Below are 26,061 nucleotides of genomic sequence, written 5' to 3'. Positions count from 1 at the left end.
CCTCCAGGCCTGAGCCCCAGCTCTATTCCTAAAGGCTAAGACTTGGGGAAGATTGGAAGGGGCCCACCGAACCATAAAGAATACCAACCTCTAGATCTCAACATGGACTGATGTTAGGAATTGGTGGATACCAGGAAACATCCTCTCTAGATAATGGCATAGTCTCTCCTCCTACCGTGGCTATGGAAGAGGGAACCTCCTTTGCTATGGTGGTGTGAAGGGCAGTTGAGGTCTCAGAACTTATCCTGCCCTCCGTGGCAGTCCAAACTGTCTTGACAGAGGTGCTTCAGTCCAGAGTTACTCTCACAGAACTGCTTCTCCCATTTAATGAAGCCCTTTTAAAGACGTCCTGCTCTGGCCTGGTCAAGTCCTACGCAGGGGCTCCTGGGAACAAGACAATCTGCCTCTGTCATCGCCCTGCTGCTGTGACCCCAGTTTTCTCAAGCACCACCCTACCCTGGAGAGCTTGATGCTCCAAACCTCCACTTTCCGTATGAATCCTGGTGCATTCCCTACAACCCCTTTGGATAGGGAATCAAAAATGCTGGACACCTTCTGAAAAAAAAAATTTTCTTCTGCCAGCCTGGCACTGGTGTATGAATACCACGTGCCTTTTGGCCTGTTAATCTCATGCACTTTGGGATTTAGTTGCTCAGGCACTGCTCATGGTCTGAAAGGAGGCCCCGGCAATACTCTCTCAAGCTATGGGAGAGAGGCAGTGATGTTCAGGATCCAATGTGGGCTGGACGTGACTGACTTTTTCTAGACAGAGTGGTTTCTTTATCAGTGGCCTTGCGGCACCACACCTGGACGAGGACGACTGGGTTTTCAGGGGATGTCAAAGGTTTGCTTATGGACATGCCCTTTAATGACTTCCGTCTCTTCGGAGACCAGGCTGACTCAGCGCTGAAGTGCTTAAAGGCTAGCAGAGGTATGGCCAGGTCCTCTGGCTCTCCATGGGCCCCTCTACAACCCCAGTCTGCCTTTCACGGCCATGGAAAGGGCTTCTAGCCACATCTTTACCGGCTCGGCCCACAGAGTCCCCTGACTAAGTGGCTGAAAACGCGTTACCCACAGACCCCGTGGGTGAGCAGCCAGAACTCGACCCCCTCCGCATCCCCAAACCCTTTTAGTATGCCCTCCAACCACCATAGACAGCCTGTGGGAGGCAGAACACGCCATCACCTGCACAATTGCTGGTTACTTAACATCAGACTGCTGGGTCCTTCAGATTGTCCAAAGGGGCTACTCCCTCCCCTTCATTACTACCCCCCCCCCTCCCCCACCCATGCCAACCGCTTGCGACAACCTGACAGTGGACTATCTCTCCTTACTTCTTGGCCATGGGAGCCATAGAGGGGGTGCCGACTACACAAGTCTGTTGTGGTTGTTATCTCTACTTTCTGGTGCCCAAAAAGGGCCGACTCCTTTGTCCAATCCTAAACTTGGGCCCTCTCAATTTCTTCCTCCAGAAGGAGAAATTGAAAATGCTAACACTCGCTCAATACCTGTCTGCCCTAGACCCTGGGAACTACATGGTAGCATTGGACTTGCAGAATGCAAATTTTCACATTCCTGTCCTGCAATCTCACAGGTGTTGCCTGTGGTTCAAGGTATGCCATGGGCACTTCCAGTTTGCCGTACTCCCTTTTGGCCTTACCAGCGCCCCTCTGGCGTTCACCAAGGTGATTGCGGTGATTGCCGCTTATCTGCGATGATCAGGGGCACCAGTTTTTCCCTATCTTGAAGACTGGCTGTTGAAGCCGGGTTCGCTCCAGGCAGTCTTCTCCTCCTTCCCGGCTACGGCGGACCTCCTGCACTCACTGGGGTTCACTATCAACGTGCCGAAGTCACACCTGGCTCCCTCTCATATGCTCCCTTTCATCTAAGCTGTTCTGGACACAGTTTTGGGCTAATCCTCCCGAACGGAGGGTCCAGGATATTGAGGCTAATACTGATGTTTCAGCCTCTATCTTGGGTTTTGGTAAATATGAGGTTGCTGGGCCTCATGGCTTCCGGCTTCCTGCATCCTGCTTGTGTCACGTGCCCGCTGGCATATGTGGGCTCTGCAATTAGACTTGAAGTTCCAGTGGGCGCAACATCAGGGGATTCTCGGATCCAGATGGTCCAGATCTCAGAGGGAACTGCAAAAGATATGCAGTGGTGGTTAAAGAATCATGAGTGGGTCAGCGGCAGACCCATCTCTTTTCCTTAACAAGAACTGACAGTAGTGACAGATGTGTCACTCCTGGTAAGGGGTGGCCATCTGGGATAAATGGCGATCAGAGGACTCTGGTCTCCGGCGGAATTTTGATCTCGCATCAACCTATTGGAGCTCCGGGCGATCTGACTAGCATTGAAAGCCTTTCTGCCCGCCATGAGGAGTAGACTACTGCAGGTGTTCCCGGACCACACCATCACCATGTGGTACTGCAGCAAACAGGGCTGGTTGGGGTTGTGGTCAATTTGTTATGAGGCCCTGCAACTCTGGACATTACTGGAATGTCGGGGCATATCTCTGGTGGTTAAATGCCTGGCGGGCTTTCTGAAGTCAGAGCAGACAAACTTAGCCAAAGATGCCTACCGGATCACAAATGGCATCTCCATCCAGAGGTAGTGCAAGGTCTTTTTCAGCAGTGGGGAGAGCAAGAATGCGCAAAACTGCTAACAGTTTTGTGCGCTGGAGTTCCCAAGGCTGCACTTGCTCGGAAATGCTTTTCTTGCCCAGTAGAGCTCAGGCCTCCTGTATGCCTTTCAGCTCATACCACTCCTGCACAGAGTTCTCAAGAAGACCACGAACAACTGGGCTGAAGTCATCCTTGTGGTACTAGACTGGGCTTAGAGTTTGGTATCCCGAGCTGTTGAGTATGGCCATCGGTCCTCTGATCAGGCTACCCCTTCGGGGGGGATATTCTGTCGCAGTTGCAGAGAAGGGTTCTCCACCTGAACCCAGCAACGCTCCACCTTCATGCATGAAGATTGAGGGGCAACAGTTTTCAGCTTTTGACCTTTCACCTGAAGTCTGAAATGTTATCTTGGCCGCCAGGTGTCCCTCTACCTAGACAGTATACACCAGCTGATGGAGCAAGTTTGTGTGCATGGTATGCAGAGAAACAGGTTGACCCTCTTTCTGCTCCCCTCTCTCTGGTCCTTTTGCTTATCCCTTCGCTGGCCCAAAAGGGCTCTGCTTTGGGCACCTTAAACGGCTGTCTTTCTGCCATCTCACTCTTTCTGCGGTTGCCCGATCAGCCTTCCCTATTCAAATCCCTTATTGTACATTAATTTTTAAAAAGGTCTTCAAGTCATTTTTCCTCCTTCACCTTTTATCGTGCCTCAGTGGGTCCTAAATTTAGTACTCCACTCTCCCCCCTCCCCCCCCCCTTCCTCTTGTGCCCTCCCTTCGAGCTGCTACACAACTGTCCTATCAGGCTCCTTAACACCTTTACTGTGGTGGCAATTCCACGCTCGTGACGGAACCGCTCCGTCACTAGCCTCGGGCACGCTGTGCTTGTGACGGAGCAGTTCTGCACGGCCCCGCCTGCTCAATAGAACGCGCCGCGCGGGCCGTGATGGAACTGCTCCGTCCACAGCACAGCACAGCACAGCACAGCACAGCACAGCACAGCACAGCACAGCACAGCACAGCACAGCACAGCACAGCACAGCACAGCACAGCGCGACCGAGGCTGGTGACGGAGCGGTTCCGTCACCAACATGGAAGGGGTTAACTCAAAATCTCCTTTCTGGTGGCCATAACATCTGCCCGGACGGTCAGTGAGCTCCAGGCTTTGTCATCTAAGCCTTTGTACATCTTCCCTGATAAGCTGGTCCTCCGTACCAGAGCTTCCTTCTGAACGTGGTCAAGCACTTTGATGTAGGCCAATCCTTCACTCTACCTACCTTTTTGGTTTTACCTTAACCCCACAAAAGTGGGGACAACCAATTCTTTGTAGGGTATGTTGATGCTGAGAAAGGGATGGCCATGCAGAAATGGACCATCTGATGATGGATCGTGCTCTGCATTACAATATGCTACTCATTGGACAAGAAGCAACCCCCAGAAGATTTGCTTGCTCATTCCAACAGTGCAAAGGCTGCGACCACTGTGTTAGCACACGGAGTCCCAGGCCTGGACATCTTCCAGTCAGCTATGTGGGCCTCTCTGCATACGTTCACAAAGCACTAATGCCTTGACAGTCCGGTCCATAGGGACAGGCACTTTGGCCGTTCGTTCCTGCATAACGTTTTGGTGTGAAGTTATTTTTGCAGACCCACCTCCAGGAAGGTATTGCTTTTGTATCTATTCTAACATCAGCAATCTGTGACTAGAAGGCTCTATCAGATGAAGTTACTTACCTTCGGTAACGCCTTGTCTGGTAGAGACTCTGTCAAGCAGCAAATTCCTTATTGATCCACCGATTCTCCCCGCTCTGCGAACAGATTTCTAGGAACAGGGCTGTTATCCACACCAGTGGTCCATGTTATTTGTAGCGCCACACTCCTGGCATGGGAAGTCGCAAAAAGAAATTTACATCAGCACGCTGGAGTGGCGCCTATATAGCCGCCATGCATCGTCACTTCTGGCGCCAACGATGCCACCTACCGGCTCACAGGGTTAGTGCTCCCAAGAAATTTTAAGATCCAGTCTGATGCCTGGGGATAATTCTAAAGTAAGGAATCTGCGGCTAGATAGTCTCCCTACCAGATAAAGCGTTACCAGATAAAGCGTTTCTAAAGGTAATTAACTTGTTCGTCGGGCAGTATAGACTAGAGCATAACCAGTGTCCTGAATCGGCAAGAACTGAATTGGAGTCACCACCTTGAACATCAGGGTAAGATGTGAACTGGCTTATCTCATATACAACCAGTATAGTGATAGAAACCATCTACATTTCCCTTAAATGGAAATCATATGAGCCACTCTCAGAGGATAGGTGGAACTGTGTGGTGGGTCTTAGTGCAGACACCGCTCCACCTGCTCCAGAAGTTCCTGTGGCACAGATTGAGGCAGAGTCCCTCTGTGTCACTGCCTCTGGAAGTTGCCATCTTAATAATTCCTTATCACCAACCACACGTAGGATTGGAACACCTCTGCCCTAAAGCCATCAAAGCAGGCTGAGACCTGACTTCTTGAAAGTCAATGTGTTGGATCTCCTTTTCACAGCCTGCACACCAGGCAGTTCTTCAGAGACATTGGAAAGATAATAACATGCACCGGATGTAAAGGAAAACACTGGTTCCCTTAGAGAGATTAAATTCAGGTAAAAGTATTCATGAAGACATTGAAAGTAATCCGGGTGCTATGTACACTCGATACATAATATTTAAAAAGAACGAACAAGTTGGTAACTAAATGCAAGCAGTAGTTTGTATTAATAGTTGTGTGCCAATGATTGTGTGAAAGCAATCACCTTCCCAGTAGGAAAAAGACATAGGCTGTTCATCCACAATGACTGTACCCATCCCGATGAGATTCTATTAATAAAGATAAATCCCTAGTCTACATGAGAATTACATCAACTGCCTTTTCCCTCATAACTGTTTGTGGGTCATCAGTACAGAAAATGTTAGAAGGCTAAAGAAAATAAGGCACCAAATAGGAAATTAGAACAAAAAGCTCCATCAAAATAGGTTTGGAAGACAACTAAAGTCATTTATTGATGTTGGGCTACATGCGTCCTGGTAAGGAGTAGATTAAATCAAGCAAGCGAAGATGCTGGTCTAACCTGACTGATGCTCTATAAAAAAGGTAGTCCGAATATAGAAGGAATTAAAAGGAAAAGATGCTTTTAAACCTAAGCTTAAAAGGGAGTCCTGGGCCATAGAACCTATTTAGATAGCAAAATTCCACAGACTCTGGCACCTTGCTTCTGAGCGCAGGTGTCCCTGTAGAACTTGTGGTGTTGTGCTGTGATGGGAGGCAGCCACACAACGTGCTTTCAGGTTGACCCCAGAAGCAGGAAATCTGGTTCAGTTGCTAGGGGACTGGGCAGGATAAAACGTTGCAACAGGTTGTGTAATGTTGCATCAAATAACATGCCATGCTCTTATATTCCATGAGTGCTGTACAACTTGTTCATGACTTTATGATAAATTGTAAAATGCATTTTCAAGGTGTTTCACCCTTTAACAAGTATGGAAAGCTTTGCATTTCTAAAACCCACTCAATAATGTATTCCTTTAAGTAAGCGAAGCTAGACCTCCATGTCTGTTGCAGATACCAATTTTGTTCTTGTTGTTTCAGTCATCGCTGTTGAAACGTAAGCTGGAGGAGCACTTGTAAGTTCTACGTGTTCTGCTTCATTTGTGATCAGATTATACTATGAGTGACTGAACATATCTGTTGGCTGACCGGTCCTATATGTAACTTTGAAGCGTTCTCTCCTGTTCTCTGTCAAATTTCATTCTCTCTCTGTACTCCCTCTTTTTTGGTTCTTTTGTCTCTCTGCCCTTTGTCACTATGTTTAAGTCTCCTCCCCCTCACTGTCTCTTCTTGTCTAGATGCTTTCCTACCCTCCTTGTCCCTCCATGCTTCGATTCTCCTTATCATTCCCTCACCTGTCCTCACAGCTAACTTGTGTTTTTCAGAGAGAAGCTTCATGAAGCCCACTCAGAGCTTCAAAAAAAGAAAGAGTTCATTGATGATCTGGAACCAAAAGGCGATAACAGTAGTAAGTATTGAGGCTGGTGGAGCAACAGTGGTACAGGCACACTCTAGCTAACTAGTAGTACCAGAGGAAGAGAGGCAGGCTGACCAGCAAGATGGTATCAGATGAGAGGGATTCTGGGTTGGAAGGGTTGCATTCTTCTCCGGTATAGATTGTACCAACATGTGACGGGTTATGGACCACAACATTAGGGAGTAGATACTTGCCTGTAAACCTGATTTCCCCCCCCAGGGGAATCTTCATTATTGTCATAAACGCTGAATTGTCCTGCCCATGTGCGTGGAAAATTAGAGCACCTATAACACATTTTTTAAGAGCCAATTTTTCTAAAAACAAATTAACTTTTAACAGCCTACAACAAGGCTATTTTGGTCACTTTTCACCCGTTATGTTATAAAAACTGTTTTATATGCAGAAAACATAACTATAAGTAGCATTGTGAAATAATTATTTTACCAACCTTATTTTTAAGGAAGGGTGAGAGGAAATGGGGACTGTGTAGCCTAGAAGGCAGAAGCCTAAAAGGCAAAACCGTTGCTGCTCCTTTGGGGAATAGTATAAAACCAATATCCAGTCATGCAATTGCTTGTTGCATTGGCTTGTGGCCTGCCAGGCAAGACTTTTTGGTATTGCTGTTGCAAAGTAAGGAAACAATGAGCCTAGAAAAGGACTTATGTGGCTAATCCCATACAGACTGTGCTATAATTTAAAAATCATGCTGGGGAAGAGGGGTTCCAGAAGAAGGCTGAAAGGGAAATATTGTTTGTGAGAGAAAAATCTGATATAACATTTGTTGGTCCTCATCACATCCATATCTTTGTGAAAGACGGTATATAGTTCTTTACTGTATAGGGCCTGAAATCCACTAACACTACGGACGGAACCTACAGCCTCTAGAAAAGCTGTCCTTAACAAAATTTGTTGTAAAGTAGCCTTATTGATGGGCTCAAATGGTGAACATACTGATTTTGAGAGGCCACATTAGGAGGCCATGGTCTAGAGTTGTAAAGAAATGAGAAGCTCTAGAGTTTCTGATAGATCTTTATCGGTGAGTGGACCTTGAAAGTGGCGATCTTAAATGCCGATGAGAAAAGGAGTGATGTCTTGAGGATTTTTAACAATGATGTCTCATCATTGCAGACATTTGGGGCGCCTCCTCTGAGTTTTGGATCTCTCTATTAACAAGCAGGAATGCATGATTAGCTGCTGTAAGAAAGCCTCGGTGCATGGAGAATGGTGGTCAGAAAGTAGTTGATGAGCCCCCTCTGGCGTATGTAGCTCTAGTACAGCATGTAGTAAAACCAGGAATACCCTATACTCTGGAGACTGAGATCTGTGAGCGGAGGCAGAAGAAGGCGTTAAGACTAGCTAAGGTGCGCAGACTGCACCCTTGGGAAGTCTGATTCTGGTGTACACAGTACCCTCTTTTTTTATTTTGTCGACCCATTTGCAGTCAAATAGGACTTGTTAGGTGATGTCTCCCTCAGCATAGAGTTCCTCCTCGATGTCCAGCCAGTCTTCGACAGTGAGCATGTAGTCACTGATCCTACCTTCACCGTCCTGGATCTGTGTTGAACTGGTTTGTCTGGATAGAATCTTTCCCTGGATCATATTCATGAGGGGTCCCTGGAATGAACTGTGATAAAGGGAGCACCCTTTCCATGTCCCTGAGATCCCCCTGACGGTGCTACTTCACACCTGAGCTAGTCCTTGTGCAGTCTGCTGATCTTTTTCCTGTCCTTCAAAGAACTCCTGGACATTTTGTGCCCAAATTGGCAGGAGTCCACACCTTCGGAAGTTTGACAGCACACAATGCAGACTGTTTGGACTTTTATTTTCCCACGAGTAGGGCACTTCACTAAAGAGGAAAGGTATTTTGGGAGACATTTTTTTTTCTTAAAACTTTTAAAATGTGCTCTTAAAACGCTTAGTGACAATGCTTTTCCGAGGTTTGGATAGGTTTACAAAAATATAAAACCTTAATGATCTATCTCATTCCTGCAGGATCCTATCACCAGGATATGTAAAAATAGAACTGGATCAACTGCCACTTAAGTGGCACAATGGTATTCCTGTGGTGTGCTTTTCCTGAAAGGAGCAGCTGCAGTTTTATTAGCTACACAAGCTGCAGCCTATTATGCTACACTTTTCCAATTTCTTCTCGTCCTTCTTTTTGGAAAGGTTAAAAATGCTTTTTCTTTATTGAAAATAGGTGAAAATTGGCCAATGTAGCTTTTTATAGCCTTTTAAAAAAAACTTTATTAAAAAAAAGGTCCTTTTCAAAGGACAAGCATATTATACGATTTAGTGATTATCAGTAATGAAAATCCCAGGAGAAGCCTCGTTCCAGCTTGAGAGGGTGAGTGGGCCACAGCAGTAAGGAGTGTACCAGCAGACGAGGTGGTAAGCAAAGGTTGTTCTTTCTAGAGAGGAATGGTGGGCCTACTGCATTCAGGGCTAAACTATCTGGGAAGGAGTAGAGTAAACCTGACTGATAGGAATAAGGTAAGCCTGGCAGATGAGAGCAGGGATTTTACTTACAGAAGAGGGAAGCTGCCCAGAAGCCGCAGAGAATATACCACCACCATCTATACCACCACCGTCTATACCACAAGCGGGGAAAGTAAGAGGAAAGTGGCCAGCAGCAATAAATATTGTAGAACCTAGAGAAGATGAAGCATAGCCTGCAGCAGCAAGAAATCTAACAAACCGAGAGGAGGGTACTGAGTTCAACATCTGATAGTAAAATTGCACCACCTGGACAAGAAAGGAGCGTGGCTAGTCGCAGTAAGGTAAAGCGGTTACCACGTAGGCAACAATAGACCGTAAGAATTGAACATGAGCTTAGGCAGCATCAGGGAGGAAATGAGTGCAGTAGCTTCAACACCTGAACACATGCCAAAGACCTCTCATTCTAAATGCTCCACTGCACTTATTCATATCACTCGGAAAATGTAAACCTGGAATGAGTTGAGTACTGAAATTAGTGGAGAATACTTGTATGGCCTAGCTTTACTAGTCCAAACCATCACAACTACTAGCATAGTTTCTTAACCTTTTGGCTTCTGTGGACCACCACTTAATCCTTACTGAAATCTGAGGACCCCCACTGAATCATTAATGGAATTTAGGAGCTTAAGCAATTTTGAATGTTTGAACTGCAAAACAAGATTGTATGACTTAACAACTACTGCCTAAACCACGACTTCTGGAACAACGAAGGCTAAACCACGACAATGACTTAACCACTACATTTTAAACCACTACTCCCTAAACCACGAAAAAATAAGATTTGATGACACTTTTTCAATGTATGCCTTTTTTTCTAAAATATTAGTTAATTTCGGTTTACAAAAACGAGCACTGATCATATTCTTTTCGTAATTCTAAAGCATTTACAATTTTTTAAATCAATGCAACACTGCCATCTCCTGATGTAAACCATTTTCTTCAACAACCTTTGCTGTATTTGATACGTAACTATTACGAATTTATTCATCACGTTATAATTCGAACTATATATATATTTTTAATTGTATTTGTGGGGGGAATCCCCCACACCCCCATCTACCCATTTATGTTTTTCTAAATTTTCCTACGTGCAACTCTGGTGTTCTAAAAGTTGTGGTTCCATCCTTCGTTGTTCCTTCGTTTGTGGATGTTTCCTTCGTGGTTCAGCCCTCTTCGTTGTTCACTCTTCGTTGTTCCGGTAAGTCGTTGTTCATACATCGTGGTTAAGGATGTTTCCCGCAAAACAATACACAATTCAGAGAAAAGCATTCGTCAAAGAAACTTGTAAATTGTGAAATATTTTATTTAATTCACGCACAAATGTAAAAGAAAAAATGTACAGTTTATTAATCTGTTAATTGTATTTAATTTTCTGAGCAATTGTTGACTCCCTGAGTAGAAGTCCTATACCCCCAGGGGTCCCCAGACCACAGGTTAAGAACCACTGATCTAGAACATTCCAGGTTTTCCAGAAATTAAAGTTCTGTCATCGCCTGATGTACAGTGCTCAGTTATGCAGGCATATGCTTTTTTTAATGCTTTACCACTGTTCCCCCCCAACCCTCCTCCTTAATACTTTTCAACCATCCCTGCTTTCCTGCCTCCCAGCATCTAAAAAAATTGACGAGCTGCAGCAGATCCTCAAGAAGAAGGATGAGGACATGCGGGCGATGGAGGAACGATATAAGAGATACGTCGAGAAGGCCCGCACGGTCAGTGGTACACAGGCAGGCGTTGGGGTTCCCAGCTGTGTGAGTACTCGCGGCTTTTGCCCGCTTCCCTGTGCTGTGTGCTGGTGGAGCTAGGCTGCTCCACTTTGGTTTCGACGCATGTCTTCAGAATCTACCTTTATGTTTACATTATTACCTCACAATCCTAACCATTATATGTCTCTGTTGGATTTCATTAACCACAATGTACGTCTCGTATAACCACCCTGAAGCTTCAAATTTAGGGTGTCTGTAGGCGTTTAGTCTTCATGGATTTTGGTTGCTATTGCTTTCACTTTAGATCTAAGTTTGAGAATTCTGGTCTTTGTCCCCTTGTGTAAAAATGAAAAAGGTATTAATTGACCTGTACGTCTAGATTTTCTGTGGTTTCTTCGGTTCTCCTGAGTGCACTAGAGTCCCATTGGCCTAAGTAGGAGGAGAAGCAATAGTGCTTCAAACCTCTATTTGGCAGTTTCTTGCCTCAACTGATGTGCTGTTGCCCATTTTGTTTCACTATATTGCCATCCTAATCCTGGGATTCAAACACGCATGGTGTCCATTGATCTGGCCGAGCAGTCTCCTTCACAAGGCATTTGTATTTTCGCAGGTCATTAAAACACTGGATCCCAAACAGCACACAACAATTGCTCCAGAAATCCAGGCCCTCAAAAACCAGCTGCATGAGAAGGAGACCAGGATCCAGTACATTGAGGTAAGCTGTGTAGTGCATATTAAAAACAAAACAGGTGATGGACCGAATGTGGATCAATGTCACACATTCACCCCAGTCCAAAGATCTGGGCCCAAATCCATCGTTTTTTTGCTCTCCACACCACCCTGGGTTAGACAATGGCGATATGCAAATCAGCTCTGACCCTGTGCCCCATGGGAACAGTCCAGTCCGAACTACAAAAGCCATGTCCTTCCCAGAACGGAATCAAGCATCCGAGGACCGGACCGGTTTCGAGGTAACACCTCATCAGCCCGGCTAGCTTGACTCCAGTGGTGTGGAGTGCCTGGGACCCACGTCTGAGCATCCCCAGCGCACTTATGGCGGTATTGCAAACAAAACAGGTGCTGGACCGAATGTGGATCAATGTCGCACATTCACCCCAGTCCAAAGATCTGGGCCCAAATCCATCGTTTTTTTGCTCTCCACACCACCCTGGGTTAGACAATGGCGATATGCAAATCAGCTCTGACCCTGTGCCCCATGGGAACAGTCCAGTCTGGGAAAGATATGGCTGTTGTAGTTCGGACTGGACTGTTCCCATGGGGCACAGGGTCAGAGCTGATTTGCATAAAGCCATTATCTGACCCAGGGTGGTGTGGAGTGCAAAAAACGATGGATTTAGGCCCAGATCCTTGTACTGGGGTGAATGTAAGACATTGATCTACATTCTGTCCATCAAATTGTTTTTTTGTAATTTTCTCCCAGAGTGTACTGGGGTAGCTCAGACGTGGGTCCCAGAGCCTCCAAACCACTGGAGTCAAGCTAGCCGGGCTGATGAGAGGTGTTACCTCGCATCTGGTCCTCGGATGCTTGATTCCGGTCTGAGAAAGATATGGCTGTTGTAGTTCGGACTGGACTGTTCCCATGGGGCACAGGGTCAGAGCTGATTTGCATAAAGCCATTATCTGACCCAGGGTGGTGTGGAGTGCAAAAAACGATGGATTTAGGCCCAGATCCTTGTACTGGGGTGAATGTAAGACATTGATCTACATTCTGTCCATCAAATTGTTTTTTGTAATTTTCTCCCAGAGTGTACTGGGGTAGCTCAGACGTGGGTCCCAGAGCCTCCACACCACTGGAGTCAAGCTAGCCGGGCTGATGAGAGGTGTTACCTCGAAACCGGTCCGGTCCTCGGATGCTTGATTCCGGTCTGGGAAAGATATGGCTTTTGTAGTTCGGACTGGACTGTTCCCATGGGGCACAGGGTCGGAGCTGATTTGCATAAAGCCATTATCTGACCCAGGGTGGTGTGGAGTGCATAAAACGATGGATTTAGGCCCAGATCCTTGTACTAGGGTGAATGTAAGACATTGATCTACATTCTGTCCATCAAATTGTTTTATGTAATTTTCTCTGTGTAGTGCATATTAGACACTGCCAAACAGAAATGGGAGAATACGGGTCCAAGTCACAAAAGCATTTACGAGCACAGTGAAGTAAAGTACTCTTGCATGCCTTTGTGAATCTGCTGAAATGTTGCTCTCTATTAGTAAAAGTTCAAAGAGGGCAGACTATTTTCTATTCATACTAATTATTTATTAATATTCTATGGATATTCCCATACTCTTCACATTTTAGGTGTTTTGTGAAGATTGCACAAAGCCCAGTAAGACTATGTAAAATAGTACTACTAGATATATCCTAAAGTGCCTTGTGAATAGGCCCTAAAGTATTTGGTTCATTTGTTCTCTTAGCAGTCTTCTTTATCCTTGTGTTTCTTTTGGATCGTAGAATGACTTTGAGAAGACAAAGTTTCAGCGGGAGCAGGAGGAGAAGCTGATAATAAGTGCTTGGTACAACATGGTAAGTGCTACGTTGCCAGCAACTGGATTGGGTGTGATTTGGGCTGTTGTGAAAAGGAGGTGCCAAAGTCCTTGTGAGGAGCTGGGAAAAGGTATAAGTTTGGTTAGGGGAGAGTGGGGTTGTAGGGAGTGGCTGAGTTGTTGGCTCTTGATGTGCTTCCTAGAGAATTACCAGATCATTGTTATACTGAGGTTTGCATTGGTATGTTGAATATGTACCAGGTACCCCGCATTGCACTACCAACACTCCAGAGGAACCCCTATAATGGGGGTTTGGCCCTACCAGACATACTATAGAGCTTCCCATCTTATTGTAATTAATAAATGGACTCATGCACCTGGGGACCACCTGACATATAGGCTGGAAAGATTGCAAATCTGATAGACTACTAGCCGCAGATTCCTTAATGTAGAATATCTCCAGGCATGAGACTGGATCCGTAAAACATTTTGCCACAGCATCCCTGCACGCTGGGGGTACGACATCCCTCGAGTCCGCCCAGGTGTCGTCCGCGGCGTCAGCGAGGTAACAAGTCCCACCCCGGCGCACGTACATCAGTTTTTTCCTTTTCCGCGTGTAGCGGATCCGGTCTTTGTTCAGGACCCCTTTTTTTCTTCCTCATTGTGACTATTTTTGGTGGAACAGTGTGCGAATACCTTCGGGCTTCAAAACTTGCACGTCGTGTAGGCGTCTTATGTCGGCGACAGACCCTCACCTCATTTGTATGTGATCTTTAGGAGAAGATCATGGCACCACTGATTGTAAGGCGTGCCAACAGTTGAAGCCGAAGTCTCTGCCGGAGCGCCGGATGAAACTACTCTCAGTGCATCTCTCAAGGTCTGCTTCCTCCCCTCGATCTTCCTCGGCAGACTGCTTCAGATGCGGCCGTTGTCGTGCTCTCCCCTCTCCGATGTCGTGAGAGCGTCGCTCCCTGGTGGCTAAGTGTTGCAGGTGGTCCCCGGGGGCTGGTTTTCAGCCTGCCGGGGCCGTGGGCTCTCCACGTGTCGTCCTCCTATCCACCATTTCCCGGTGAGGGGCGTCGAGAGTCCAGATGGAGACATACGCAGCAGCTTTGCAGGCCTCGCAAGGGCCGCCTCCTCCTTCCCCTCCTGGGGCGTCAGCAGATCCCTGGCCTTGCACCGGGCCCTCTGCGGCGGCTCCGGTCCTGGTTCGGATACAGGCTTGGAGGATGTGGTGCTGTTGGGGTGTGGCTCCTCTGGGGTCCCTCCTTCGGACCACGGCGCCTCTGCCTTGCCGCAAACTCAAGCAGGAGTCACTGTGGTGTCGCAGGAGGGCGTAGGGGCTCGGGTCGCATCCCTGAGCCCCGCTCGGCCCTCTGGGCAGGCAGTGGCATTGTCCACGGTTGAGCTGACGCCGCCACCTGCTGGTCCTGGCAGCGCAACAGGGGTCATGGGCCCTCCTCGTCCCGCTCTGGTTCATGGTTGGGCGGTAACCCCCCCGTCCCCTTCCGGGCGCCTCTCCCCGCAGGCGGCTGCCTCTTCAGAGGGCGAGTCGGAGGTTCAAATGTAGTTGCCAGACCTGCAGGAGAAAGCCTACCCTTGGGTAATTGGCCCAGAGGGATGCTGTCAGTCCTGAAATAAATAACCATAAGACAAAGGTAGCGGACCATAAAGACCGCATCTAACCTCTGTCCTGAAAATTAATTCACACGAGTATTTAAAAGTGTGTGCACGCTACAAGCGCCTGCTGCCAAGGTGCACGTACTAAAACAGGTTTCAAGTATGTATGTATATGTATAGGCATTTATATAGCGCACTACTTACCCGGAGGGTCCCAGTAACAATATAGAATGTAGCGGTGCACCACATCAATAACCAAAAATGGATAAGAGAAGAATATTCCTCAATGAAACAAATTGTATGCGGTTCTTGTCTTTTATTTTCTTAAAAAGCATCACACACATGCAGTGAAGACAGCCAACGTGTTTTGTCCATAACAATGGACTTCTTCAGGGCAATTATAGTCTCAGACAGTACTCGACCAAGTGGCTGTGTCGTGAAGCCGTAGTCCTGAAATATATAGCGAGATCTCACAAAAGGCCTTGGATTGTGGACATTTAGTAAATGAAGCTGAAAACTCTGAATTTGATTTCTTTAGAACTTGGATCAGCTCTGAAGATGTCTAGGAAGAGAGAGCACAACTGCATCTTAAGATGGAAGAGGGACCATTGACTCAAAGTACTTCAGGCTTCCTGCAGCTTTTTTTTTCTTCTATGGAAGAGCCTTTTGAGGATCAATCCCTGTTACAGGATCCAATAGATATTTCCAACCACAGATTCCTCACCTATGAATACCCCCAGGCAACAGACTGGATCCGGAGAATTTGTTTCAGCAGTCCCCCTCACTTCGGTAGATGGTATCTTCTGGCTCCGCATCTGGTATGTCCCACCCCACATGTGACATTAGAGCCCCTACATTGTCACCACCTCCTTGCGCTGAAGTCAGTCCTTTGTTTTAGCACCTTCCGACGTGGATCTGGAGCTCCATCTGGGAATTCTGTCAGGTTTAAAAAAAAGAAAATTTAATGTTATTTATAATTTTTTCCAAAAACAATAGTACACTGAAGGTCCACAAGGTAGCTAACACATATACAACATAGTCTGTCCTGTTTCAACTTGGAGTACACATATTTTATAATACACAATTATTATGCACAAGGTGATAGGAACTCTACTCTTCATCCCGTGTTGTTCCTGCCTGGGTGGTTAGTTCTGTCCGTGAGCTCACTGATGTTTGTGCCAGCAAGTATGAGCGGAAGGGTTGCCATATGTCAAGTGGTCTGGACGCTGTTGGTTGCAATTGAGCATAGAGATCGCAATTAGTGTTGCAGTACGACATGCTGAACATCCAGCCTTTTAACTTCGGTGGGTGTTTACTCCCCCAGTGTAATGCGACTTCACGTTTTGCCAACAATAACGCTAACGCACAGAAGCGCTGAGAGGATTTGGGGAGGTCTTGTACATATTCTAGCAATGCTTGTAGGGGTAAAGGAGAAATGTTCATGCCTGTCATGCGAGATAGTTCGTTAAACACCCCTGCCCAAAATTGGGCCACCTTATCACATGTCCATGGCCTGTGTGCAAAATCTGCCATCGGGATGTTGCATCTGGGGCATGTGGTAGCGTGCTGGGTCTATTCGGTGCACCTTAGTAGAGGTGATGTAAGCCTGACGTAAAAACGTATAATGTAATATTTTATGCTTATGGTTAAAGGAGACTTTGCGTGTTTGTTCACAACAGAAGCCTGAGTTTCTGTGAGGGGTTGCCCCGGGTCTTTTTCCCACGCCAGCCGTATCCCTCATCTCATCCTTTGTTGGGAGCATGGCAATGGTGGCTGTGTACAGTCTGGACGTAAGATGTTCACCACCACTGTCCTTAATAAGTAGCGTCAATCGGAGAAAGTCTGTGTTCAAGTGGGTAGCTGGTAATCCGTGATCGGAGCGCCCTCTACAACCTACATAATATAAACTGATCAATGAGTGTGGCTTCTCTGAGTCTGGCATCTTGTACACAAGAAAATACGTGTCCGCTGTGGAATAAGTCCCCACATGTAAATAAATTCAATTAAGTTTCGCTTCACTGTTGTCTCCTGTGTAATATGTACCCAGAGGTTCCCCGCTAGAGAAAGTGCAGAGGAATAAAGAAGTTGCGCCCCTGTCACCCAGATAAGCTATTTCTTGGACCAGCTGGTAGTTGATAATGCCTGCAGATCCTGTGCCAAGCCAATCGGCAGCAAGGCCGACAGGGGAGTGGGATGGGATAGGTCCCCCCCCTGGTCGTAAGTAAGGGATCCGAGAGTCAAAGGAAAACCAGTGCCTTGAAATGCTGCACTGTGGGACCAAGTAATAGATGCGGAAATTCGGGATCCCGAACCCGCCCGTTCATATGGCAGTGTCGGTGCATCCCAGCAGACCCCAGACTGTACCCCCCCCCCCCCCCCCCCACCCCCTCCAACCAATTTGATTCGTATTAGATGAGAGCGGAGCGTGGCAAAGAAACTCCTGTACAAAGGTATTCGTATGTTGTGAAAGAAATATAGAAACTGTGGAAGAACGACCATTTTAATCAGGGCGATTCTTCACGCCATAGTTAGAGCTTATTTCAACCAGCAATCAACCTTGTCGCTCAGTTTCTCCATTGATTGGCCTTAATTGAGTTGGAGAATTTCCGATGGGTCTTTATGAATGAGAAAGCCTAAATATTTAACGGAGTCTTCGCACCACTTTAATGGGAACTCTGTGTTCCGTTCACAGTGGGCCGCGGTCAGAGGGAAGACCTCTGATTTGGACCAATTAATGTACAGACCCGATAGGGCGCTGTAACGAGTGACCTCGTGAAGAATAGGTCCTAGGTTATCGTCCGGTTGCCTCACATAGAGAAAATCCCACCTCATTCACAAGGTCAAGAGAACACCTACTACTCCTACAAGCGGAAGTTCAAGCTCTGCTTTAAAAAGGGCCCGTAAAGCCGGTCCCAAAGCAATACCAGGGACACTGGATGTACTCGCTGTATTTCCTCATTCCAAAGAAAGACTGCACCTTAAATCCTTTACTAGACCTTAGGCTTCTCAACTAGTGCATCTTGTCAGAGCACTTCTACATGGTGACACTTCATGACAGCCATATACCTCAAAGGCACCTGTTTCCATATACCTATACAACCAGCCCATTGGCGCTTCCTCCGATTTCCAGTAACGGGCCAACATTATCAATTCAAGGTGTTAACCTTGGTGCAGTAGTTACTCCAAATGGCATTTACGAAATGTTTTGCTGTAGTAGCTACTCATCTCAGACGGGGGGTGGGGGCACACACACATGTTCCCCTATCTAGACAATTGGCTGATCAAGAATGCAAGCAAAAAACATCTGCAAAACTCATAGGATAATAAACCTTCTGCACAATCTGGGCTTCAGGCTCAATGTTACCAAATCATATTGCCAACCCGTGCAGATTCAGCCATTATTCGGGAATACCCTAAACTCAATCCAAACAATGGCTTATTCCAGTCCAGCAATAGTACAAAAGATCCAACTTGCGTTACTTCTTTTAAACCTCTGCTGAGGCGTTATCCCAACAGTGGGCAACGTCACCTAGCTGCACTCTGAAATGCTTTTCAATAAAGTAGATCCAATTTAAAAAAGTTCAAGATATGCTTCTTTGCTTTTGTTCTTGTTTTATTATTATATTCAATTCTTCATTAACGTGATTATTTTCATCATAATCATTTCCTTGTATGACCAATGCATTTCGGGACTTGCCCTTCTACAGGGGACTTTGTATATCTGTAAACAAGTAGAATACACAGCTGAATAGAGTAAACATAACAGGCGAACATAACAGCAATATATTGCAATGTATCTGGATGCCCTTGATTTTATTCCGGTGTAACCAACGGCTTGTATAAAGGAAGTGCTGTGCATTGAGGTTGATGAAATAGTGAAGTTGTGACCATTCTTTGAAAAGAAACGCGAAGAGCGCAAGCACGTCAAGAGATTGTAGGGATTATGAGGTGAATGACGTGAAAGAGGTGAATTCGGAAATAAAGTGTGTGACCTGAGTGACGGAGCCTGTTGAAAACCAAACGTACCACCGTAAAACGAAAACCACATCATCACATCAGTCAAAACAGTAATGAGCCTTATAGGTATGATGGCATCATGCATTTCCATAGTGCCACACACAAGACTGTGCATGCGCTCCCTACAACAGGGTCTACAGTTCCAATGGTCACAAGCAGAGGGGCACCTACGAGAGCTAGTGTTGATAGAGCCGGCGATTCATCACGCTTTGCAGTGGTGGAACAGCAACATTTTTTTTGTGGGGTTGACCCTTTAAAAGTACCTGTTCCACAAGTAGATGCATGCTTATATGGTTAGGGAGTGCACATACAAGATCTCACAGTGCATGGTCACCAATGCAAACATCTCTACACATCAATCATCTAGAGCTTCTTGAGATTTTTTTTTATAGCTCTCAAAGCTTTTCAACATCTTCAACAGAAGGTGGTTCTAGTCCACACAGACTTTTCCCAACATGTAGTTCAAACAAAAACAGGGAGGAGCGCACTCCTTACAGCTGTCTTGTGTCACAGTGCATATGGCATTAGGCTTTACATCTCATCATGTACCTCCTAGCAGAATACCTACCAGGGTAGATGACTACTTCACAGATATGCTCCGCAGAATGCAACAGGTACACAAGTGGGAAATCGAAACATTACTCCGCTCATGCTTCGAATGATTGGGAACCCCAGAAGTAGATCCCTTTGCCACAAAGCAGAATGTGAAATGCCAAAGCTTCTCCTCCAGTTTTCCTCACCCATGGATCAAGGTGATGCCCTATGGTCGATTGGTCCGAGATACTTGCCTACACTTTTCCTTCTCTCTCACTCATTCATTACATGGTTCAGAAACTCAGGCAAAAGTCCCTCACACTAATCCTAATAGCCCTAAAAGGGGCTCCGCTAGCATGGTTCACAACTCTGCTATAGATGTATATCTGTGGTGCCACATGAGAAGTTGGCAATCTGGCCACACCTAACTCAGTAGCTTGGCAGGGTCAGACACCCCAACCCCAAGCAGCTCAATTAAGTGATTTAGCTCCTGAAATCCTATAGTTTGGATACCTAGGTCTTCCACACGAATGTATGACCATTCTTAAACACGCCCATACACGGACATGCTATGCAGCAGCAAAATGGAAAATATTTGTATAACTATTGCTTAACAAACCCATTTCAACCACTCTCACCTACAGTACAAGATCTTATTTGTTACCTTCTCCACATACAACAGGCAGGCCTAGCTCTGTTTTCCATTGGTTACACATCGCAGCACTTGCTGCTTATATATCCAAAACAGCCAACAAATGTCTTTAGTTTAAAATTCCAGCAATCAAAGCTTTTATGGCAGGACTTAGACTTAGTTATTCTGCCCCCATCCACCAGTGCCACTCTGGAATCTCAATATAGTCCTCACCAGACTTATGGGTCCTCCTTTCAAACTATTACATTCTTGTGACCTGCCGTTTATCATATGGAATAAGTATTTTTTTTAGTAGCTATAACATCCCTAAGATGGATCAGTGGGTTTCAGGCACTCACTTTGGAAGAATAGTTTTTCCAAGTCTGTCCTGATAGACTAGTAGTAAAAACAAACCCAAAATTTCTCCTTGTAGTGGTTTCTTCTTTTCATTTAAATCAAACCATTGAGCTTTAAGTTTTCTTTCCAAAACCAGACCCTGTCGCGGAGAGAGCATTACTCGCACTGATGTTAGTGGAGCTGTAATGTATTACAGCGAGAGGACGACTAACTTACCTAAAACTCAGCAGCTTTTGATATCTTTTTTAAACCCTCAAGAAGGCTCTCCAATCTCCAAAACAGGAATTGCAAGGTGTATAGTCGGAGGTCTACAAATTTGCTACTGCAAGGCCGAGTGCTACCTGCTAATATTCCAAGAGCTCATTCCACATGTAAAAAAGGCTTTATTAGGCAACATTCCATTAGTGAACATCTGTAAAGCAGCCACATGGAATAATCCACATATATTCACCAAGCATTACTGTGTAGATGTTCTAGCTAACCAACAAGCTAGATTGGTTTTAGCTGATTTACATACACTTTTCCAAGCATCTACTTCGACCATTAGTTAACCAAAGCTTTTTTTGTATAACACTGCTTTACATTTGATGCTAAATATATGTATTTACGGCCAACTCATGCTACGAGTGGAATATGTTACTCACCATGTAAGCCTTTATTAGTAGTGTGTAGTGCTACAGATTCATATGCACCTGCTCTCCTTCCGTGAAGCGGACTGAACACACTTTCTATTATACATTTATCTTCCTAAAATATAACTTGCATGATCGTTATTGTTTAATTTTCGGCTCCTATCCTAAGCTCTAGTCAATGCGCGAAAAACAATCTAACAAAGGAGCCGATTACAATGCGTGCGCAATACAGACTATATAAGAGGAATCTCTATACCTACTAGAAGAGGCATATTCCGGGACTTACTTGCTGCCTGCCCGCTCTGTCTATGTTTGGGGGCGTGTCCAGTGTGGTGCAGCATGCTGCTGCGGACCGGCTGGATTTGCTGTTCCAGCGAGGCTGGAGAGCACTGTCATTACGGAGCCGCAGGACAGCCTTGAGTCCTGAGAGTGGTTGTTGAGCCTCTCGTGGCAGGAGTGCTCTGTAAGCCATTCTGATCGGCTTGTGCTGTTTAAATCAGCTGGCACTTGCATTGGCCCTGAGAATACTTCGGTTTACTGCCAGTTTGGCCATCTTGTGGCAGGGAATCCTGAGGGCGGTTTTGGTTGCTTGGTACTACCCTGTGAAATTGATAATGGCATGGAGGAATCAATATCATTGAGGTCACTGTGATTACTACCAGTTGGCTTCTTAAGGTGATTTTGACGGCAGCATCGAGGTTGGGTCTAGAGAATTGGCACAGTGACCCATCTTCCAGGGGGTCATCATGTCAACCATTCCCCCAGTGGAACATTTCCTGTTGGATGGTCCGCCATCTGCCCTGGCGGCCCGCTGGAAAGAGTGGGTGGACCGTTTGTAGCCCTATTTTGAAGTTATTGATTTGGTGGAGGAACAAAGGCGCCTGATGTTGCATCTGGGAGGGGCGGCCATTCATCGTTTGGGACGGTCAGTGGTGGAAGATACCCCACATACTTATGACACCTTGAAGCATGCTCCGATTGCCCATTTTGAGCCCCTAGCAAATTCAAATCCTGATTATGAACGGTTCTTGTTACATCAGGCCAGGCAGTTGCCTGATGAATCTGTGGACATTTTCTATGCTCGTTTACGTACTTTGGCCAGTACCTGTCGATTGCCTGATGTCGCAGATGAAATCGGGGCCCAATTCATACAAGGTTGTTGTTCTAGTAAACTCTGTGAAGCAATATTGCAGGTGCCAAACATGCCTATGGCTGATATGTTGACTCGGAACCAAGGAACTTTTAAATGTCAGAGCGGCTCATATGGATGCTGCCCTTCAACATACAGTAAAGGTGGAGCCAGTGAATGCTATTTCAGCCAGTGTCCCTGAGAAGCAAAGGGTGCTGAACTTGGGAAAAGTGGAACAACCTCGTACTTGGTATGGCTGTGGGTGTTTGTTTCTTCATAAGGGGACATGTCCTGCGGTTGGGAAGCGGTGCTATAATTGCAATAAAGTGAACCATTTTACGAAGGTGTGCCGTTCTGCCCCTGCCCGAAGTTCCGTTCCTTTGTCATCCACCCAGGTGTACTCGGCTCCCTCCGTTGTTGGCGGAGGGAGATATGGATGACTATGAAGAGACTGTACACGTCGTACATGCTTTGCAACCTGGGGCTGCTGTACGGAGAGCTCTTCCCAAATGTGTGCTAGTGGATGGTCATTTGGTGCCTGCTTTGATATACGAGCTTCCATAAATGTACATTCACTCCGACAAATAAGGCAAAGTTGACGTCTTGTTGTTGGTAATTCTCTTTTTAATACTTGACCTACACAGCGCCAGCCAACATGTGTTTCGTCAAAGTATGTTACACTCCGTGTCGGAGTGTAACATACTTTGACGAAACACTTGTCGGTTGGCGCTGTGTAGATCAAGTATTTAAAAGAGAATCTGAAAGAGGCACGATAGTGATGGATTCCTTACCTTAGAATATCCCCAGGCGTCAGACTGGATCTGGAAATTTTTGCGTAGCAGTACCCTTAAGCGTCGGTAAGCGTTGTCTGCGGCTCCACGACCGTCGTCTGTGTCGTGGGCGCCGTGATGATGTCATCGGAGTACTTAGACGCCGCCTCTGCGTGCTGACGTCAGTTCTTCTTTTTTTTTTTTTTTTTCTGCGCAGATCTGGAAAAAGCAGTACTTCTAGCCACTTTTTAACTAATTTTCTGGATCATTTTGATCATCTCTTCGAAGTCGTAATACTCTGATCGGTGCCTTAGGGATGCCTGGATTTAAACACTGCGAGGATTGCGACCGCACGATGTCTGTCACGGATCCTCATCACCTGTGTCTAACTTGTCTAGGCGTCGGCCACGACGACAAGGCCTGCTCCGAATGCCGGGCCCTCTCTTCGAAAGCCAGGCGGTAGCGGTCCCGCAGGCGACTCGAACTCCGGCTGTCGGTCCCGCGCTGCGAGAGGTCCCAGTCCTATGGGAGGTCGAGGGACAGGTCGCGGGCTCGGAGCCACCACAGCTCCGAGAGTCGACACCACTCCTCCGGGTCGAAGTCGTCGTCAGGTAAGAATCACAAGAAGTCGAAGAGGCGTCATCGCTCTTCGGACTCTCCCTGACGCTCGCGCGACGCTGCCGGGGGTTCGGGTGACACCGCCCACGCGGCTCCGTCGGAGTCGTGGGCGCCGCGTCCAGCTCCACACCCTCCGGTCCCTGGGCGAGACGCGACGCCGGAGGAGATCGAGCGCTTCCTCATGGCCATGAGGTCCCTCTCTCCCCAGACGCGCTCCACAAGGCCTTTGGGCCCAACGGGCCTATCTGGGGCCCCTAGCGGGTCGGGGGCTTCGGCCCGACGCCGCCGAGTGCTTCGCCCCCGACGCGCCGACGCCTTCGGGCCCGGCGCCGCAGAGCACCGCGGTCCAGACGCCGCCGGCGCCCTCGGGACCTCACTGGACCGGCTTCGGGATCTGGGTCGTCGCTGGTGGACTTTACGACCCCCCCCGGCGTCGGTCCGTCAGTTGTCACCTCCGGCGCCGTCCTCGGGCGGCGCCGTCCCCGATGCCTCCCTTGCTCCGGTTCCAACGTCGAAACAGCGCCGCTGGGCGCCGTACCCGATGGCGCTTGGGGATTTCTACTTTAATGAACCGGCCCCATTAATTGATAACCCTGAGTATCAGGAGATGGGTGATGAGTGTCAGTCTCAAGAGGACTGGACAGGGTAACTTGGGGATGCCAGTGGTCTGGACACCTCTCCAGACACTGGTTTTGTCTCACCTCCTACCGTGGCTTCGGAGGAGGGGGCAACTTACAGTATGGTGTTGACGAGGGCTGCCAAGGCCTTGGGCCTTGAGCTCCCCGTCGCGGCCGTGAGGACTGACCTCCTCACTGAGGTCCTTAAACCGTGGTCATGCCCGACAGAGCCTCTGCTGCCGTTTAATGAGGCCTTAACCGACGTTCTTTTGGGCACTTGGTCTAGGCCCGCTACGGGTTCGCCCGTAGATAGGAACGTGACCAGACGCCACCGCCCAGCCCCGGGCGACCCAATTTTCCTGTCCACCCACCCCACCCCCGAGAGCCTGGTCATCCAGGCGTCCACTTCCCAGACCGCATTCCCGTCGGCTCCGCCGGACAGGGAATCCAAGAGGTACGAGATGTACGGTAAAAAGGTCTTCTCCTCCCTTAGTCTGGGACTGCAGTCTTCCAACACCGCATGCCTCTTGGGCCACTACACCCACTCTCTGTGGGATACGGTCGCGGAATTGCTGCCAGTGTCCGTTGAAGGTACGGGCAAAACTCGGCCAAACCCTTGTGGAGGGCCGGGATGCAGCCAGATATTCTATCCGGTGTGGGCTGGATACCACCGACTCACTAGGTAGAGCAATGGCAACAACGGTGGCGATTAGACGCCATGCCTGGTTGAGGTCCGCCAACTTTTCGGCCGATGTCCAAAACACATTGATGGACATGCCGTTTGATGGCCGTCGCCTTTTTGGCGACGAGGCAGACCATGCGCTTGAGCGTTTTAAGAACTCCAGGGCTACGGCCAAGTCCTTGGGCCTTTCGGCCCTGCGCCAGCAAATGGCTGCCTTTCGCGGCCAAGGAAGGGGCGCCCCCACACGTGCTGCCAGCCACACGCTAACATCCAGCACGGTGGCAGCCGTGGAAATCGTTGTGGAGGCGGTCGGGGACAACGGCGAGGCCAGTCCACACCCTCCCCCGCAGCATCTGCCTCTAAACTCTCCTAGTCCGTACTTTTCAGCCCATGTGACACCAGTGGGGGGGCAGGGTTCGCCATCACCTCTCACTGGCGCACTTGCACTTCGGACAGGTGGGTGCTGCAGATCGTCCGAAGGGGCTACTCCCTCCCCTTCGAGACGACCCCTCAAGCCATGCCACCACAACACCACCGCGTATCGGTGGATCATTTGCGGCTTCTGCAGGAGGAAGTTTCGGCCCTCTTGGCCATGGGGGCCATCAAGCGTGTTCCTGGGCCAGACGTAGGACGTGGTTGCTACTCCCACTACTTTCTGGTACCCAAGAAGGGCAAAGGGGGCCTACGCCCTATCTTGGACCTACGGAACGTCAACGGCTTCCTCCAGAAGGAGAAGTTCAAGATGCTGATCTGGCTCACGTCTTAGCTGCCCTGGACCCAGGAGACTGGATGGTAGCGTTGGGACTTGCAGGACGCTTATATCCATATCCCCGTCCTGCCGGCCCACCGGCGTTACCTGCGGTTCACGGTAGGCCACGAGCACTTTCAGTTTACCCTGCTCCCCTTCGGCCTTACCAGTGCCCCACGGGTGTTCACGAAGGTGATGGCGGTGGTCTCCGCTCATCTGCGTAGGTTAGGGGTTTCAGTTTTCCATTACCTCGACGACTGGTTGTTGAAGGCGGGCTCGCCCCAGACAGTAGTCAGCCACCTCCAGATGACGGCAGACCTCT

The 26,061-nt window shown here is 47.8% G+C and overlaps 1 protein-coding gene across 1 annotated transcript in view; it reads left to right on the top strand.

Moving 5' to 3' along the window:
* Positions 1–26,061, top strand: part of HOOK2 (hook microtubule tethering protein 2) — a 247,428-nt gene that overhangs the window by 167,919 nt on the left and 53,448 nt on the right. The window contains exons 16-20 of the mRNA XM_086950246.1: positions 6,245–6,279; positions 6,589–6,671; positions 10,788–10,891; positions 11,496–11,600; positions 13,353–13,424. Coding sequence (XP_086806372.1) covers positions 6,245–6,279; positions 6,589–6,671; positions 10,788–10,891; positions 11,496–11,600; positions 13,353–13,424 — 399 coding nt within the window. The remainder of the gene's footprint in view (positions 1–6,244; positions 6,280–6,588; positions 6,672–10,787; positions 10,892–11,495; positions 11,601–13,352; positions 13,425–26,061) is intronic.

This window comes from Lissotriton vulgaris, unplaced genomic scaffold, assembly GCF_964263255.1.
Source record: "Lissotriton vulgaris unplaced genomic scaffold, aLisVul1.2 SCAFFOLD_638, whole genome shotgun sequence".
Classification (NCBI taxonomy): Eukaryota; Metazoa; Chordata; class Amphibia; order Caudata; family Salamandridae; genus Lissotriton; species Lissotriton vulgaris.
This window is presented reverse-complemented; position numbering and strand designations above follow the sequence as displayed.